At 51.7% G+C, this 17090-nt stretch overlaps 1 protein-coding gene across 2 annotated transcripts in view; it reads right to left on the bottom strand.

The window, feature by feature from the left end:
• The window catches only part of ETS1 (ETS proto-oncogene 1, transcription factor), a 76960-nt gene that overhangs the window by 13778 nt on the left and 46092 nt on the right, over positions 1-17090 (bottom strand). For both annotated transcript variants that reach the window (XM_085081834.1, XM_085081835.1), the window contains 5 exons: positions 10679-10798; positions 9964-10164; positions 6648-6725; positions 5346-5591; positions 1734-1994 (listed from right to left, as the gene is read on the bottom strand). In XM_085081834.1, coding sequence (XP_084937960.1) covers positions 1734-1994; positions 5346-5591; positions 6648-6725; positions 9964-10164; positions 10679-10798 — 906 coding nt within the window. The remainder of the gene's footprint in view (positions 1-1733; positions 1995-5345; positions 5592-6647; positions 6726-9963; positions 10165-10678; positions 10799-17090) is intronic.

The following is a 17090-nucleotide window of genomic DNA, read 5'->3' as shown; positions in this document are numbered from 1 at the left end:
TGGTTCCAGGTTTTTCTCTCCACATTTAAAGCCTCTCAAGGGAAGCAATGCAAAAATAAATAAAAAAATCAGGCGTTCCCACTTATTGATCCCACCAAAGTGCCTGGTCCAAGGGATTCTCTTCCCAGCTCCAAGTGGGGTTGGAAATGAGGCGAGGGAAAATATTACACAGGACAAAGTTGTTTGGAATTGTGCTCTGGCATCGCATGAACGCAAGTCTCCCCTTCCCAAAGGCAGTGCTCCAAGGACAGCCTTTGGGGTGCTAATATTCCTTAGAAAAACACCGTGCCCAGCTGCTGACTTCAGCTCCTTGCCTCTCTCCGGGGGTGGTTCTTTTCCACTCTTTTCCACAAGCTACAGCAAAAGTGGAGGGAAACATCCAGCTTGGAAAAGAATGCTCCTGGTTTTGCCAGCCCCTCGGTGCCTCAGTTTCCCCAGCTGTTCAAATGAGTCCAACACTCCTGCCCAGACACTGCACACCCAAAGCACTTCCAGGTGCTGCGGAGAAAGGCATTGGCAGGAGAAAATAGGAATGAAAACAGGAATAAAAAGAGCAAGTTGTGCTCAGTGGTCTCTTTTCTCAGGAACATCGATGACCACAGCACAGCAGAGAATGAGCCCCTGGGTCATGGTCCTTCCTCTACCTCCCCATCACATCCCCAAACCCAAATCTCTTCAAGAATGCAGAGCACACTCCGATTTTCTATGGACCTGGTAGAGTCTCATTCAGCAGGCAGGGCTGAGCTCTCTTTCTAACTAAAGCTATAGCAACAAACCACTTCCTTTTTTACACTCCTAAAATTATCTCCCCACCTTCCCTCCCCCCTGCCCCTCTCCCCACCCTACAAAGGCTCAGTACCAGCCCTGAGATGAGATGAGATGAGCCATGCGTGGGAGGAGCCTCGGGGACAGTCGCACCTCAGGATCTGCTCCGAACCTGGCGATGATCTTTATCTGCACAAACTCTTTCCACTGGCTGCTCCCAGCTGGGGCAGGCAAGATCTGAATGTGCAGAGCCAGGGCAGCTGGCAGGAGGCTGCCCCAGAGTTTTCCTCAGAGCATCGGCAAAAGCCATGGCATGGAAGGGCTGGAAAGGATTAGCTCAGCTTTAGCTGGAAGCCCCATCCCACCAAGTTTCTCTCCACAGAGATGCCAGATTGCTGAAGGGCTGTCATAAAGAGCCAGAGTTTCCATGGCCTATCACCTTCTCATCTCTCCGGGCACAGTGAATGGAAAATGTTTGGGATGGCTTTGGCAGCACCCCATCCCTGCCTCACACAGGGTACAGAGACAGCGAGGGCTCCCTGCATGCCAGGGGGAAGAGGATCAGTGCCCAGCACCCACAGCAGTGCTGCAGCTGCAGCTGCTCCTGCCCCAGAGCAGGCAGTGTCCCAGGGGCTGAGGGCTCTGCACCTCATGTTCAGGGAGCAAACCAGACCCAGCTCCTGCCAGAACCAGCCAGGGCCAAATGGAGCACAGGCACGGAGTGCCCTGCGCTCAGCCAGGTCCCACAGCCCCACAAGATGTGGGATGCTCAAAGGAGATGCAGCCCAGGGGTGCCTGATGCATTTGGCTGACCCCAAAGACACCCCAAAGCCCTCCCCCAGAACCCCCTGCAGCAGCCACCCCGAGCTGGGTCAGCCCAGAGCACCCGAGGCTCTGCCCCCAGGATGGGGAGGAGCTCTCTGAGCTGCTGCAGGGCACGGAGGTCTTTCCCAGGGATTGGAACCTACCTGTGTAGCCAGCCAGGGCAGCAGCAGGAATGACAGGCTTGTCCTTGTTCATGTCGGCCCGGTCCCTCACATAGTCCTTGAAGGTGCCCTTGGGCTTGTGGCTGGGCAGGGTGGCAGGGTAGTCCTCGGAGTCGAAGCTGTCGTAGGAGGGGACGCGCTGCAGGCTCTGGAAGGAGGACTGGCTGCTCCACGACTGCGTCAGGCGGTCGCAGCTGTCATAGCTCTCGATGCTCTCAAAGGAGTCCTGGCCTCCCAGCTTACCTGGGGGAGGCAGAGCAGGTGAGACAGGCCTGGCCAGCTCGGGATGCTTCACCTGCCCACTGTGCGGGCACAGGGCAGTGGATGCTATCCCTCTACATCCCATCTCCAGAGTAAGCACAGCCCAGAGCTGGGATAATTTTATTACCTTTGTCATTCAGAGCAGAGCTGAGCCCTGGAAAACTTCAGGCAGAAGAGCAAGGCAGAGAGAGACAGGGGAAAAACCCAAATCCAGCCTCTCTGCCCAAGACTGAGGCTTGGGGCTGACTGGAAATGGTCCCTTGTTTCCAAAAGGCAATGCCAGAGACATAATTCACTTTAGATATTGAAGGCTGAATTCAGGGGCCTGAACATGGCCACTCCAGAACCTCTTTATTCAGAGGGTGGGGAGGCCCTGGCACAGGGTACCCAGAGAAGCTGTGGCTGCCTGGAAGTGTCCAAGGCCAGGTGAGATGGGGTTGGAGGCACCTTGGATAGTGGAAGGTGTCCCTGCTCATGGCAGAGGGTGGAATCAACTTTAAGGTCCCCTCACAAGGCAAACCCTTCTATGATTCTCTGATTCCTATGATTTTCTTGCTCTTGCTTCTGATGGATGTTGGGGGATCCCAATAAATCCCCTATCACATCTGCCAGCCCTATTTAAACACTGCTCAGGCACACCCAGCTCCTTCACTTTTGATGTTTGCAAAACACAGCAGCCTTTCCCTGCCATCTGTTCCAAGCAGCCCCAAATCCCCAACCAGTAGCAGGTTTGATGGAGGAGGAGAACCAATGGCTGAGAGCTCCAATAGCTTTTTCCAGTTCTGGTAAGGTGAGCACAGCTGGCTTCTGTCAAAGTTACTCTCTGGGGTATTTTTAGTCAAAGCCAGAACACGAGAGGCCAGATCCTCAGCAGGCCTGATTTACACCCCCAGAGCCAGCCTGTGCAGCCTCTGGACTGAGACAGAGCTAAAAAAGGACCCAAAGAACAAACTGAAATTGCTCCCTCTGATCTCCCTACGCTGCCAGTTGCTCAACATCTTTCCTGACAAGCTACGAGCATAACAGGATCATTCAAGTTCACTCATTTCCCAAACCCAGCTAAAAACAGCTGCTGGGATTGTGCAAGAGCTCCTGGAGAAATTTCCATTGGCAGAGCTACCTGCAGCCTCAGCCCGGAGAGCAAATCCCGGGGGAAGGGGAGCGTGGAAGGGCGCTGGCACACGCCCCCAAATATTTGTTGTGTTGTAGTTTGAGGAGCACTTGCTGTGAAAAGACTCAACTACTGCAGGCCCTGCCCTGACTTCTGGCCTGGAATCACTGGGAGTTGGGATCCATTGGCTTCATTCTGCTGGAACAGCCCCGTTTCAAACTCTTTTTTCTTTTCGCTTTTTGAGGATTTCGCACTCCAATCCTTCCCTGAATCCTGCTAAGGAGAGCACAATGCTGCAGTGTGTGTACATTAATTGGCATAACCAATTCCCTGAGCAGTCCTGCAGCACAGGCTCCTTCAGAAAAGGAATTAAAAACCTGACAGGGATGTGATTTGTGCCAATCCACTGAAAATTCAGCTAAATTCCACCTAGCTGGAACAATCACACCCTGCACTTACTCAGGAGAGTCTTAAAAGAGTTTGGCAGCTCCACTTCCCAACCAGATGCCTGCACTGACAGGGCAGAGGAGAAACAACTCCTGTGAGACCCCAAAATTCCCTCCTAAAGCCCCCACAGGAGGTGACTGTGTGGAAACCTCTCACCCTGAGGTGATGCTGAAGGGCTTGACTTTGTGTCAGACTAACCTTGTAGGACAGTGCAAGATAAAGATGGACATAAATACAAACAAACTGGGCTCTGCTTTATATTAAAGCTTTCCTCCCCCTCTCTGGGAGGATTTGTGCCCCTAAAGGCCCTTCCATAGCTGAAGCACAGCCCTGGTGTGAGCCTGTTGCAACCAGAATGTTCAAGGCTTTGCTAACAACAGCATCAAGGGCTCTCTGTTCCCTCCTCTGAAACCATTTTTAGGTTTGTCACAGAGTCAAAGCTCGAGGTACAGTTGCAAAAGCCTTCCTGAGCCATTGCACTGTGAGAATGATGAAATCACCTGTGTTGAAGAAAAGATCAAGAAAAGGGAAAGACACCACTGAAATTTAGTCACAAAAACAACCCCAAAAAGAGATGATTACCCACAATTAAAACCCCACTGCCCTTCTGGCTCAGGTCACCTCTCTCAGAAGAAGAGACAATAATACTAATAACAACTTCCCTGTAATTAGCTCTCCTAGCCTGGAAAAAGAGTGAGAAAGTTCAAATGAGCTGCACGTGGGATGCAGCCCTGGAAAGCAGCTCTGGCTTTCCTGGGAAGGCAGCTCATCCTCCACTCTCTGGATAAATGGGTTGAACTGCTCCACATCAAACCTGGCTCACAGCAACACGTCACCATAATGAATTCTGGGCCTGGGGAAACTTGGATTCCATTCAGGGGGGATGGCAGGCAGGTCACATCTCTTCCCTGTGCCTCAGGTTCCCTACCTGGAATCAGGAGATAATGATCCCCTTTGGAAGGGACATTGAGCTCTGTGCATTAAACTTTTGCTTTGAACAGACACAGAGCCCCATCCGCAGCCTGGCATTGCTGATGTGATCACAAAGCACTCAGGCATGTGGGCTCCATGTATTCCCAAGTCCATAACATTAATTGGGAAGGTATTTGGGCTCAAATCCTCCAAAGTGTTCAGGTGTTTAAATCGCAGCATCTCAAACAGGCATCATGTACCTGTAACTCTTTGGAGAGGAGCATTCAGGGGGTCCTTCAGCTCTGCTACTGCCCCAGCCCCTGACAGCTGCACCTCCTAACAAAGCTCAGGAATTGGCTACAGCAGAGTATTTCAAACAAGCAGCCATTAAATCCCTGGAGATAATGGGTTAACACTTTGAATCATAGAGTACAAAACTCTTCAGAGCCTTGCACAGCAATTCCTGATGAGAACTTGTGAAGAATTTGTGGGGCTTTGCCAGGGCTCCTGAAAAATGGGATTTGCACCAGCACCCAGCAGTTTGTCCTCCCTGATAACATGAAAGCTCATTTCAATTTCACTCTGGTTTGACATCAGAGCACAACACCAGAATTGCTGCATTTCTGCTGATGTTGTAAAAACTGGCAGCAGAGGAGAGGAAAGGAAAACCTTCCTCAAGTTTTCCCTGAAAAGAAATGGAGGGAAGGCTCCAGGCCACCAGGGAATCCACCATGTGTTGGGAGAGGGCAGCGTTAGCACTTCACAGCTCCCTGGTGGCCTTGGTGGCCGCAGAGCACATTCCAGGTGAGGGAAAGTGAGAAGAGCAGGAAGCCAAGCCAACCCCAGCTTTCAGCCCAGTTTACCTCGGCTGGCACGGCCCATGCACATGTTGTCTGGAGTCACCACCTCCTGCTTGATGGAGAAGTAGTCAGTCTGCAGCGAGTCCTGCGCTGGCTCCCGCAGCAGCACCGAGGGGTAATCGCTCTCGTACTTGAGGGACAGCAGCTCCTCCGAGCTGATGGGGTGCAGTGTCTGGTAGGACTCGGTGATGAAGCTGGGCTCGGAGAACTCAGAGGGAGGCACACACTGGGCGTGCTCGATGCCATAACCTGGGGGCATAACAGGAGGGTCAAATCCCACCCAAAACCAGCCCCGTGAACCAGAGCATCCCCCAGCCCCACCCTTAGGCACTGCTTTGGGGAAGGGTTCCAATGGCGACACAGATGGGGTCTGAAAAATACAGCAATTCAGCAAAATAAGACATCACCAACTATCCTCAAAGTGCATTACACCAAATTCCTCCCAAGGGAGCTGCCAGAGGGAAAAAGCTGGAAAACCCTGGGGAGTGGAGTCTCAGCAAAGGAGATACAGGGCAAAAATGTGTCATTGCTGATAGGAGAAGGTGAGTCCCTTCCACAGCCACCTCTCCTCAGTGCCAGAGCCTGGAATCCCAATCCACAGAATCCCAGAGTGGTTTGGGTTGGAAGGAACCTTAAAGCCCACCCAGTTCCACTCCCTGCTATGGGCAGAAAAATCTCCCACTATCCCAGGCTGCTCCAAGCCCAGGTTGTTCCAACCTGGCCTTGGACACTTCCAGGGATCCAGGGGCAGCCACAGCTTCTCTGAGCACTCTGTGCCAGGGCCTCCCCACCCTCTGAGTAAAGAATTTCTCCCTCACACCTGATATAAATCTTTCCTCTTCAAGTCAGTGGGATTTTTTGCTGGTTCATAAGATACCTTCCAGATTTTCAACGCCCTTAAAGAACATCTCAAAGCAATGGCAATGGGAAGTGCAGGAGTGCAGATTGGTGACTTATCCCTTTCCTTGCTGGGCTCCTCCCTGGCAATCCAGAATTAAGCCTTCTTCCCCCTTTCTCTGCCTTTTTTAACAAGTTTTTTACAATTCCCAACACTCAGGTGTGCTGAGGTCCCTTTCAAGGTCTGCTGAGCTACAGCTTCAGACAAATGGTGCTAGAAAAACAAGATTTTAGCACTCAAGGCAGCCACTAAAAAGTACAGAAGGCTTCCAAATAAACCCCAAACCCTTTGAAAAACAATATCACTCTTTGCTCAGTGCAGTCCAATTGTGGTGCAGACAAATCACTGCTCAGAAGAGCTTCCAGGCATGAAAATGGTGCTAATTGACACTGCTAATTGAGACTTACTAATGAAGTAGTCTGAGGTGTAGCGGGACTCGGGGTATGCGGTGCTCACTCCGTTTGCTGGGTATGGTTTCACCTCTTCTGCAAAGAGGAAAGGAAGGAAATGTCACCCATCCGATGGCACCCGGAGCTGTGCAAGGCTTGTTGTGACACAGAGAGCCCTGAACTTCCCAAAATCTCCTCCCTGGGTTAAACATTCAAAGCACCAGAAATTAATTCAGAGCTGCAATCCCATAGAAACCTGAGGCATGAGTGGTCCTTTGGGAATTCCTGCTGCAGGTATGGCCAAATTTAAACAAAGCCAAGCCAACCCAACAACTTTCTCAGTCAGGGCTCCAGGTGGATCTGAACTCCCAGCTGCATCATTTCTTTGCATGCCTCAAGCTTTGTCGCCTCTCATTCTCCTGGGGGCTCCTGATCACACTTCCATGTGTGAGCTCCTGCAAAAACTCCCCACACAAGGACCATTGTTTTCCTGAAAAAGCCCTATTTTTAGGCCAGCAGTAGGTGTATGCAAGGGAGTGGGTAACACACCCCAAACCCACCTCCTCTATCCCCAAATCTATGCAAGTTCCCAGCCTGTGCAGCACCTGGTACAGGCAGAACATTCCATGTCCAAAACTGCTTTGTCCCACTGCCCCTGACCCCACTTCTGACACAGATTCCTTTGTGTACATTTGGGCAGAATGCCAAGTTTCAGCCTTTCCATGGACATAACTCACTGGGAAAGAGCATGAAGCACATCAAAGCATGGATTCCCTGCTTCCCGTGGCTTTTTCTGAGCACTTTGCTCCTCCTGGGCTGCACTGAATCTGCGTTCCCACCTAAAAGCCACCCTGCCCCTACCCTGAGCAGTTTTTCCATGAACACCTGACTCATTCCAGCATGGCATTGTGGGCAGGGATACTGGGATGGGAGATTTTCTTTCCTCTAACCAAAGCAACTCCCCCGGGCAGCTCTGGGCTGGGTTTGTTTCTGCCAAGGCTCCAGAGAAGCCAAGTGCAGATAACGCATGTTCGCCTGCGAGGAGCCTAAATTTGGCCTTTTCCCCTGGGGACTGCAGGCTGGAAAATATTCCCTAACAAAAAGAGGGGTTGTGCAAACACAGAGGACTAATGAGAAATGCTCTGTTCCTCTCCCCACGGTGTCTGCCAAGGGGCAGGGGGTGACCACAGAGCAGGGAGAACCTTCGGCTGTGCTTACAGTCAAGTGCTGGGCACTGCTGACTGCTGGTAACTGAGGAGGTTATTTTAGGAAGAAATTTGGAAAAATAAGCCTGAAAATACCCAAATCCACGTAGGGAAAAGACTCCCATCTGCTGTTTTTAAACCCTGAGCAGCCTGTGGTATGTGAGTCACTCAGTGCTCTCAGGGGACAGTGTCAGCTCAGAGGACAGAGGGGTCACAGCCTGTCCTAGCACGACCCCAGGCTGGAGGGACAGGTAAAGCCAAACCCTTTGGGGTTAAGCACCACTCCCAGCACCAACACCCTCAGTGATGATCGTGGGGAAGATGGAGAGACAAGCTGGAGCCCTGGTTGAGCCTGCAGACACTTGGATCTCTTTGCACACAACATCCAGGTGCAGAGGGAGACCCCCAGCTCCTCCTAACTGGGGAGAGACGTGGCAGGGACAGCTCTGTTCTGTCTGTGCAACACCAGCAGAGCCCAACTCTGGTCAAGGCTGCAGATGAGCTCCCAGCACCACAAGCCCCGAGACTCAGAGGGAACAGAAACCAGTCCTGGGGGTGAGGCTGACTCTGTCTTGGAAGCTCTGTGTGACTCTCCAAATCCCTCACTGGAAAATGTGTTCAGAGCCCACCAGAGGAGCGAGGGCCCTGCTTGTGCAAGAGTGACAAAGTCACCAGTGAAACCAAACAGAGAGCAGAGATTTCTGGGTTCCCAGTGTGGAGACACAGAAATTGTGCTGTATTCTTTTCCAGCCTTTAGGAAGAAGTTGCAGCAGGCACGAAGATTTCCAGCTTCTTTGTAAAAGCTCCTCTCTGTTCCAGACTTTTTGTACCATCAATACTGCAGTGTCTGAATCCCCATGTGTCTGTATGGAAATGATTCCCACTTTGCCGTGAATTTACAGCATCAAGTTCCTCTCCATATGTGGGGAATCTGCAGGAGGGAGGTGCAAACCCAGCCCTGGTGCCTCAGTCAGTACCTGCAGCACATCCCATCCTCCCCAGTGGCTCACAGCCCAAAAAATTACAGAATTACAGAATCCAAGGATGGGTTGGGTTGGAAAGAATCTTGAAGACCACCTATTCCCAGCCATGGGCAGGGCCACCGAGGAAGAAGGGCTGTGGGAAGGTGCAGCAATGGTTCATTGCAAGGAGAAATTGGGCTGACCACAAGGTTTGGCTTTGTTTGGTTAAACTGCTCGGTGTTGATCCAAGCACTCCATGGAAAATATGCAAAACAAAAGGGACACACCAGATTTAGAGCCCAAGAGCAGGAAAACAGCCTGGCCTGCCCAGAGCCTGAGAAGGGCCATGTTTACCTTCTGCAAACCACAGGTAGCAGTAAAATTAGTAATGGGCAATTAACATCCATTTGTCAATGGTTTCCTGGAAGGAATAGCTGTGCTCCCCCTCCCCTTCCTGCCACCAGGGTCAGTAGGACAGCACAGGGAACATTTCAGGAAAGCAAATAGCTCTGCACAGAAAGGAGCTGGAAAAAGAGCCCAGGTGTGCTGCAGCTCCTGCTCATAGCTCAGGTAGAGATGTTCCACTCCTGATCTGCTCCTGAGAAACCGTCCCAGTGTTCCTGGGCATCCAGACACGGAAAATCAACACCCAAAATCAAAGTCACTGAAAATTAATGCCCTTGGATGCTGTCATGCAGGGAATGGCTTCTCCTCCAAAAAATGCATTTTTCTGGGACATGAAACACCCTTTTCTGGGGACATGGAACAAAGCAAAGCGGCTTCCAATCGCCACTGGGAAATTCGAGTAGGATTTTGGCTGTATTCCTGTACCCTGTTCCAATGGAGGAAATAGTAAAATTCACAACAGGAGCTGAACAGGCTGAAGAAAAATACTTTGGAAAATCCCACCACCGATTCCAAGCAGGCAGAGCATCCCTGCCCACTGGGGATTCCTGCCAAGCAGCTCAAACACTCTGCCTCTTTCAAGCACTGCCAGCATTTGCCTTGCCCACTGCCATTGGGATGCCCATTTGGAATCCTGCTGAAAAGGAAGATGTTTTTCCTGGGACTCAAGCTCAAGGTGAACACCTCCTGGTCTGTGGAAAGCCCCAAGCCAGGCTGGCCAGGATGACGTTAATCATTCCTATGGGAGACTCCAGGACTCACCTTTCTGCAAGATCTCCAGATGTTCCCAAAGGATATCTCCCACAAAGTCAGGCGCCAGCTCCAGGAAGCACTCCTTGCCCAGGGCACAGAGGGCAGCTCCGTTCATGCAGAACTTCTGGAAATCCACTTCCTTCAGGCTGAACTCGTTCACTGCCCACATCACCCAGTCCCGCACGTGCGTCTCTGTCCACTGCTGGGGGTCTGCAGAGGGATCCAGCAGTGAGCATCCACAGGCAGTTTTCCCAGGAAAACAGGGCACAGGTAGTGCTCCAGCTTCCCTGCACCAGCACAGCCTGATTCCATGGAGGTTGGCAGCCTGCTGGCATCAGAGTGTGAGGAACACCATGCCCAGCTTGGATCAGCCCTAATGCGGATCCATTTCATCCAAGGAATGAGCTTCGGGTGTGTTTGGGACTTCTGAAAATCCCATCACTTCTCTGACCCCCTTCTCCCTCCCATTTCTCCAATTTCCATGGCTTCTCCCTGTCACCATCCTGTGGTAAAGGACCCCTGCTGCTTCTCCATATAGTGCAGGTGACTTGCCCACATTTTTCCAGCTGAAGCTTCCAAGAAATTTCAGGTGGTATTCCAAAGGCAATACCACCTGAGGAGAACCAACAGAGGAGATGGCAGACAGGGAGAATTCTGGGCAGCCTGGCAGGAGGACACAATCCCTATGGATACCATGGTTGCTCACTGGGAGGTCATGTCTTACCTTTGGGAATTCCCAGCCGCTGCTGCTCCTTGGCAAAGCCACTGAACGTGGCTTTCAATGCCTGGGACATCATTTCTTTGCTGCTGGGGGTTAATAAAGGCACATCTGCACATTCCATGTCTGAAAGAAGCAGGAGAGAAACACGGCCATGAGGACATGGAACTGGGAACGATGGCAGGGAATGCTGGCCAGGTGCAAGTGGTGTCCCTACACTCCCAGAATGTGCTACTGGATGATGACATCAAGGCCTTTCCAGACATCAGCCTGCTGGGCTTCAGCATTCCAGGTGTGTCCAGAGCTCTGGAGCCTGAGAAATGGTTCAGCAGCTCCAGGCATGAAGGAAGGCAGAGTCCCACACCAGGGTGAGCAAGGAAGAGGGAGAAAAGCATCCCTGAATTACCCCTCCGTCATCCCAGTCCAAAGAAAAGTAAGGAGAGAATTAAAGAATCCTAAATAAGTCTTTATCCTAGGAAATTCTTCACTTGTGAGGGTGGGGAGGCCCTGGCACAGCGTGCCCAGAGAAGCTGTGGCTACCCCTGGATCCCTGGAAGTGTCCAAAACCAGGTTGGAGCAGCCTGGGACAGTGGAAGGTTTTTCTGCCCATGGCAGGGGGTGGAATGGGATGGGCTTTAAGGTTCCTTCCATCCCAAACCATTCCATGATTCTATGACTCCATGAAAAAGCGAGCTGACAACAGGCTGAGACAGGACAGGGAAGCAGCAGAAAACCCATTTGAGGGGGGAAGGAAAACAAAGAGCTGGAAAATCCCACATTAGCCCAGAGTTACGTCATGCACATCCATGGCACCAGTGACTGGTGAGTCATGGACAACACCAACCATCCCATGGGACAGCGGGGCCAAGACAAGAGCCAGGCCTGGAGTAAACCCTGGCGAGGAATAAACCTCTTCCTTTCCTTTTTTTAATCTATTTTTCTAATTTATTTGGAAGGAGGTGCATCTTTGTAGCCAAAGAGTCTCACAAACAAAAGCAACCACTTGAGGCAAAAAATCTGAATAAAGTTTTGGCTCTTTTTCCTGTACTTTCAGTATTCCTGAAAAACATCTTTGATGGAGAAGGAAAGTCTTGAACAACCACCATCCCAAAAACTGCACTTGGTTGGCCTCCCATGGAAATCTTCCACCTGAGAGTGGTTTAGCGCTACAGCCTAGTGGAAATTTTTCCATTTAAACTCAGCGGGAAAATGACACCATGGGCAAAGTCTTTGATGTTCTCATGATTATCTGGATGCAGACATTAAAAATCAAAGAATTCTCTGTCTTGTGGAAACTTAGCCACTGCAGTTTTCCATCACTCCAAGTTCGTTAAGCTCCTGATTTAATAAACCTTTACACCTGTAAAATTCTGCTGAGGGTTTGTTCCAGGCAGGGTTGGTGTATCACTGATAAAACACTGAGTCAGGGAGGGAAGCAGTGCTGCAGCCACTGGGAAATGTGAGCCCAGCAGCTTCCCAGTCTGCTCCAGGCTGGAATTCCTGTTCCACTCCAGTCCTCCCCAGCCAAACTCATGGGCATCATTTAAACACCAAACAACCCAACGTTGGGGTTTTTTCCAAGTGGGAATCTGGAGGTTGGGTCAATAGAATTGCAGGGCAGTGGTGCAGTCACCATCCCTGAAAGTGTTCAAACATGTGGATGTGGCATTTGGGGACATGGCTTGGTGGTGGCCTAGCAGTGCTGGGGAATGGTTGGACTCCATGACTGAAGGACCTTCCCAACCATGGATCCTGTGATTCCGTGGATAAACCTCCACATGCAGCTCTGCAGCATAGGCTGAGGGTGACAAGGCTGCAAAGCATCCCCAAATCATCCTCTGGATAATCCCAATGCAATTCCACTGCCAGGCCAAACAGAGCAACTTCTCTGTCCCTACTTCTGACCCTTCCATCTCTCAGTCCCAATTCAAAAATTCCCCCTTCCCTTTGCACCTCCTTCACCCACATCCCCATGGCTCTCAGGGAATGATTTGCAGACTCTTGGCTCAGGTAAGAGCAGTGAAATTCCTGACAGAGTCTCTCACGACACAGTTCCTGCCCTCAGCCCACCACGCAAATCCAGCATTGCCTTCACAGTGGCAGGATCAGGACCTTCGAAAGCAAATCCCACATCCAAGGGCTATTTGGCAAATTACACTTCATTATTTACTGGATTTGGTGCAGAGGGCACGGAAAGTGAGCAGCCACTGTCGCTATCTCTGTTCCCCATCTGCTGCTTGAGATAACACTGGGAGAAAGTGGCTCTGTGCCCCTTTGCCTGCATCCTCAAGTTACATTTGAATGCTCTGCTCTCGCTGCTCTGTGGCCACAGGGACCACCCAGGAATCTGCTCCCTCCGCCTGCTCAACGGCAGCTCCCTCGTCCCGCCTGCTCTGGCAAGATGAGTCAGAGCCAGGCTGAGAAAACGGTTCTAACCCCAGTTTTAACACTGAATCACCCATGAAAACCTGTGTGGAGGTGACCTCCTCAGCCAAGCCACCGAGAGCAGGGTGACAAATGGTATTTTTATCTCTGCAATAGCGAGGGTCCATCCCTGATCCTGCTGTTTCATCCTGCAGGATCCATGGGGTTGGCTTTGCACAAACCCAGCAAATCAATTTTTCAGTAGCAGGGGGATAAAGTTTCGGTTTAGGAAGGTGAACGCTGAGCTCTGCACAAACAACCTGTCAGAACAGGGGAGACTTAAAAGTGATTCCCAGGGAGAGGTCACAGAGAAGCAAACAGTCTGTTCCCAACTAAAAAAAAAAACCCATGCCAGAGGACGGTTTCTATTTAAACACCCAAATCAACCCAAATGTGCATTTCAAGGCTTCTGCAAAATATGTTGTGCTCGGCAGATTTAGGACTGAAACATCATCCACTTTTTTCCTGTGAGGTCATAGCCACTTGTTCATATTTCTGCTAAGGACAAAGCAGCCCCAAAGCCCTGAGCCTGCAGAAGCCTTGGTTGGGTCAGCAGCATCCCAGAGCTGGGGAAAACTCACCCGGGGAAAACTCACCCAGGGAAAACGGAACATGTGTGTGAAGCTCTGCAGATGTGTCTGGGCACAAGGAGAGAAAGATGGGGTGGATGGACAGTTTTTACCCTAAATTCTGCTTCTGCTGCTGTGGTGATACTGAATTTACCTAAATATTGGGGGGTTTATGTGCAGGTAACACCATGGACTTCACCCAGCTCTGTGCAGGGCCAGGAGTCAGACTCAGTGATCTTTGTGAATCCCTTCCAACCTGAAATATCCCATGAACTTTGCTGGGTGCAGGGAAATTCCTTCCCACAGAGGCAAACCCAGCCCTGGCAATGTTCTACAGCCCTTCACCTTCAGTCGGGGATGCCTAAAGGTCAGAGCCAAGCAGAGTTTCGGGAACAAAAGCAACAAGCCCGGCTTAGCTGCCCCATATCAGCTTTCAGTGCCATCTGAAACCTGTTTGCAAGATTTTAATCAAACCTTGCACCAATCAAACCTCTCCTTCAGTGCTGCCCACAGAGCACACAGCCTCGTGCAGGGGCTGGGGCAGGAGCCAGCACCGAGCCCAGCTGTTCCTAAACCCAGTTTAGGAATGCCAGGGCTTTAATCCCAAAAGCAGGGAGCAGACTGGGATTTCTGGCTGGTTTTTACGAGCCCATCAAAGCCCCCCTGACACGGCTGCCACGTGTGCTTGGCTGCCTGGATGCCATGTCCTCGTCCTGCACCGACAGAGCCGCCTTTGATTTCCCTCCTGGGAGAGCAGGCAGGGTGTTATGGTTTGAGTTTTAAACACTGCCAGGAATCGCAGTCGCCCTGGAGAATTCTGTCAGCAGCATCTGCAGCATCTGCAGAGCAGAGATGTGGAATTTGCTTCGCACAGGGCAGGCACGGGGACAGCTTTTATCTGGCTACAGCTTTCCAAGGATCTGGGGGATCCATGGCTTCTTCAATCCAGGCCCCTCCAGCTCTCTGACATCCCTGCGGATGGGACTTCAGAAAAGCAAGAGAATAAAACACCCTGGCATTGCCCTGGATGGGTTCTGTGCTAAGGGGGACCTGCCCAGAGCCCCCAGCCAGGGGCACGTGGAGCCTGAGAGAAAACCATAGCAGAGAGGCCAAGATCACCAAGTTCATCTCCCAGCCAAATTCCCACCCTTCTCCCACCAGGCCCTGCATGTGTAAACTATTTCCACACGTCTGATCTTTTTAAAGGACTCAGATTTACAAACTTCAGGGATTTTGACCTTAAAACATACAGAACTCCTCTGCATGCCAAAGCATTCGCAGCTGATTGCAGAAGGAAAATAAATGGCAGACAGGGAGAAAAGGATGCTTCAAGCAGAAGGACAGGAGCAAAGTAATTTTTCAGCTGAGTTTCCACTCAGGGTCAGTGACTCCTCCAAGCTCCCCCCAGCCACTCATTTTTTTTCCATCAGAGCCCCAGTGTGTCTCTGTCTGGGGTTTCACCCAGTAGCTGCTGGAAATGGATGTGGGGAGGGTCAGAGCAGAGCCACCTGACCCCACAGCCACCTCCTGACCCTGCCCTGATGGATGGATGGATGGATGGATGGACACCAAGGGCAGGACACCAAGATCTCCCCAGCCTCCCCTTCCCAGGCCCGGAGCACATGGATATCATGAGGATTCCAGGCCTTTGGGTGGCTTGGCAGAGGCACAGGGACAAGAGGGAATGGCTTTAAAACAAAACAGTGTAGATTTAGATTAGATTTAGATTAGATTTTAGTAAGAAATCCTTCCCTGGGAGGGTGGGGAGGCCCTGGCACAGGGTGTCCAGAGAAGCTGTGGCTGCCCCTGGATCCCTGCAAGTGTTCAAGGCCAGGATGGACAGGGCTTGGAGCAGCCTGGGACAGTGGAAGGTGTCCCTGCCATGGCAGGGGTGGAACAAGATGGGCTTTAAGGTCCCTTCCAACCTAAACCATCCCGGGATTCCATGATTAAGTACACGTTGGTTTCAAACGAGATCATCTGCAGGGACTGTGCATCCAAGGGCTCCATGAATTCAAAACCCTCAATCCCTGAGCCCCGAGCCAGCTGAGATCCCCCTGGAGCCCCCATCCCACCCCCCTGGAGATGCCCACGCTCCAGGATGTCCCCCACTGCTGGATGAGGATGGAGCAGGAGTTTCCCAGAGGCTCTGCAAGGGTTCACTCTCCCACCCTCTTCCCACACGCCCTCAGTGAGTCCATGGCCACTGAGCCACCATTCCCCCTCCAGCCCACACTGAGCTCCTCTCCCTGAGCCCCTCTGTCCCAGCCCTCTCCAGGATCCAAACCAGGGCAGAGTTAGAGCTGGGGGAAGCTAGAGCACAGATTTCCCAACGTCCCCCAGCTGGGAGGGTTCAGCAGCTGAGAACCTTTCTCAGGATCAGAGGAGGCTGAGGAGAGGGGGGCCGGGAGCTGAGACCCTTCCCACGCTCCCCGCGGAGCCACCGTGTCCCCACCATGTCCCCACGTCCCCAGCTCGGGTTTCCAGCCCCCCCAGGCACCTCCAGCCCCTTGGGCAGCTCCCCCTTCCCCAGGTGCCCCCAGCCCCGAGCAGGGACACCCGGGCAAACAACCCCGGCTGAGCCCCCTGTTATTTAGGCAGGATTAGGCAAAAATTTGTGTGCACTTTTGAACTGTTTTCACAAGCGTTGCCTCTCACTCCCACGCAGGAAGCAGGAGAGGAGCCGGCCTGTTCCAATTAGGGCTCCTTGGACCCAAAGGGCAGCAAGATTTGAGGGGGGGAAAGGGAAAGTGGGACAGAAAGCTGGAAAAATGGGACCAGAAGGAATTCTGGATGGGGAGCAGGGCTGAAAACAGCAAGAGGGAGTGCTGGGGCTGTGGGGATGGGGTGGGAGCAGAGAGGGGAAGATTTCAGTCCCCTTCCTTCAGCAACTCGCCAGAGACCAGCCCTACTTCCCTCTGCAAGGATGGCACAAAAGGTGCAGACTTTTGCTGTTTTAATTTAAAATAAATATATTCCTTAATAAAAAAAAAAAGAAAAAGAAAAATAAGTCTTTTTTTCCCTCCTTCAAGCAGTGAAAAATAAATACTCTGAGATGAAAGCTGTGCTTCAAGAGAAAAACAAGAGAGGAAACCAAAAGCCCACACTGCTTAGCGTTGCAGAAAGCCCAACAAAGCCAGCTTTTTTCCGGCCCTCAGCAACTTTCTTAGGGAGATGTGGTGTGCCATGGGGGCCAGCTGTTCCCCTAAAAAATGGGCCTGAACCCTGTCCTCCCTTAACGCAGATAAAAGCACTTCTTCCCCAGTCTGGGCTCTTGGCACTTGGAGCACCAGAGGGGAAGGTTCAGCTGCAGGTGAGGAGCTGGGATGCTCTGCTCGGCCCCAGGGTTTGGGGTTCAGCCCTGTGCTCATGGACACCCCTGGCTCAGTGGGAGAGATGTGTCCATGAGGAAACCTGGACACAGA

Source organism: Lichenostomus cassidix, chromosome 24 (assembly GCF_008360975.1).
Source record: "Lichenostomus cassidix isolate B80296 chromosome 24, HeHo_3.0, whole genome shotgun sequence".
In the NCBI taxonomy this organism is placed as follows: Eukaryota; Metazoa; Chordata; class Aves; order Passeriformes; family Meliphagidae; genus Lichenostomus; species Lichenostomus cassidix.
This window is presented reverse-complemented; position numbering and strand designations above follow the sequence as displayed.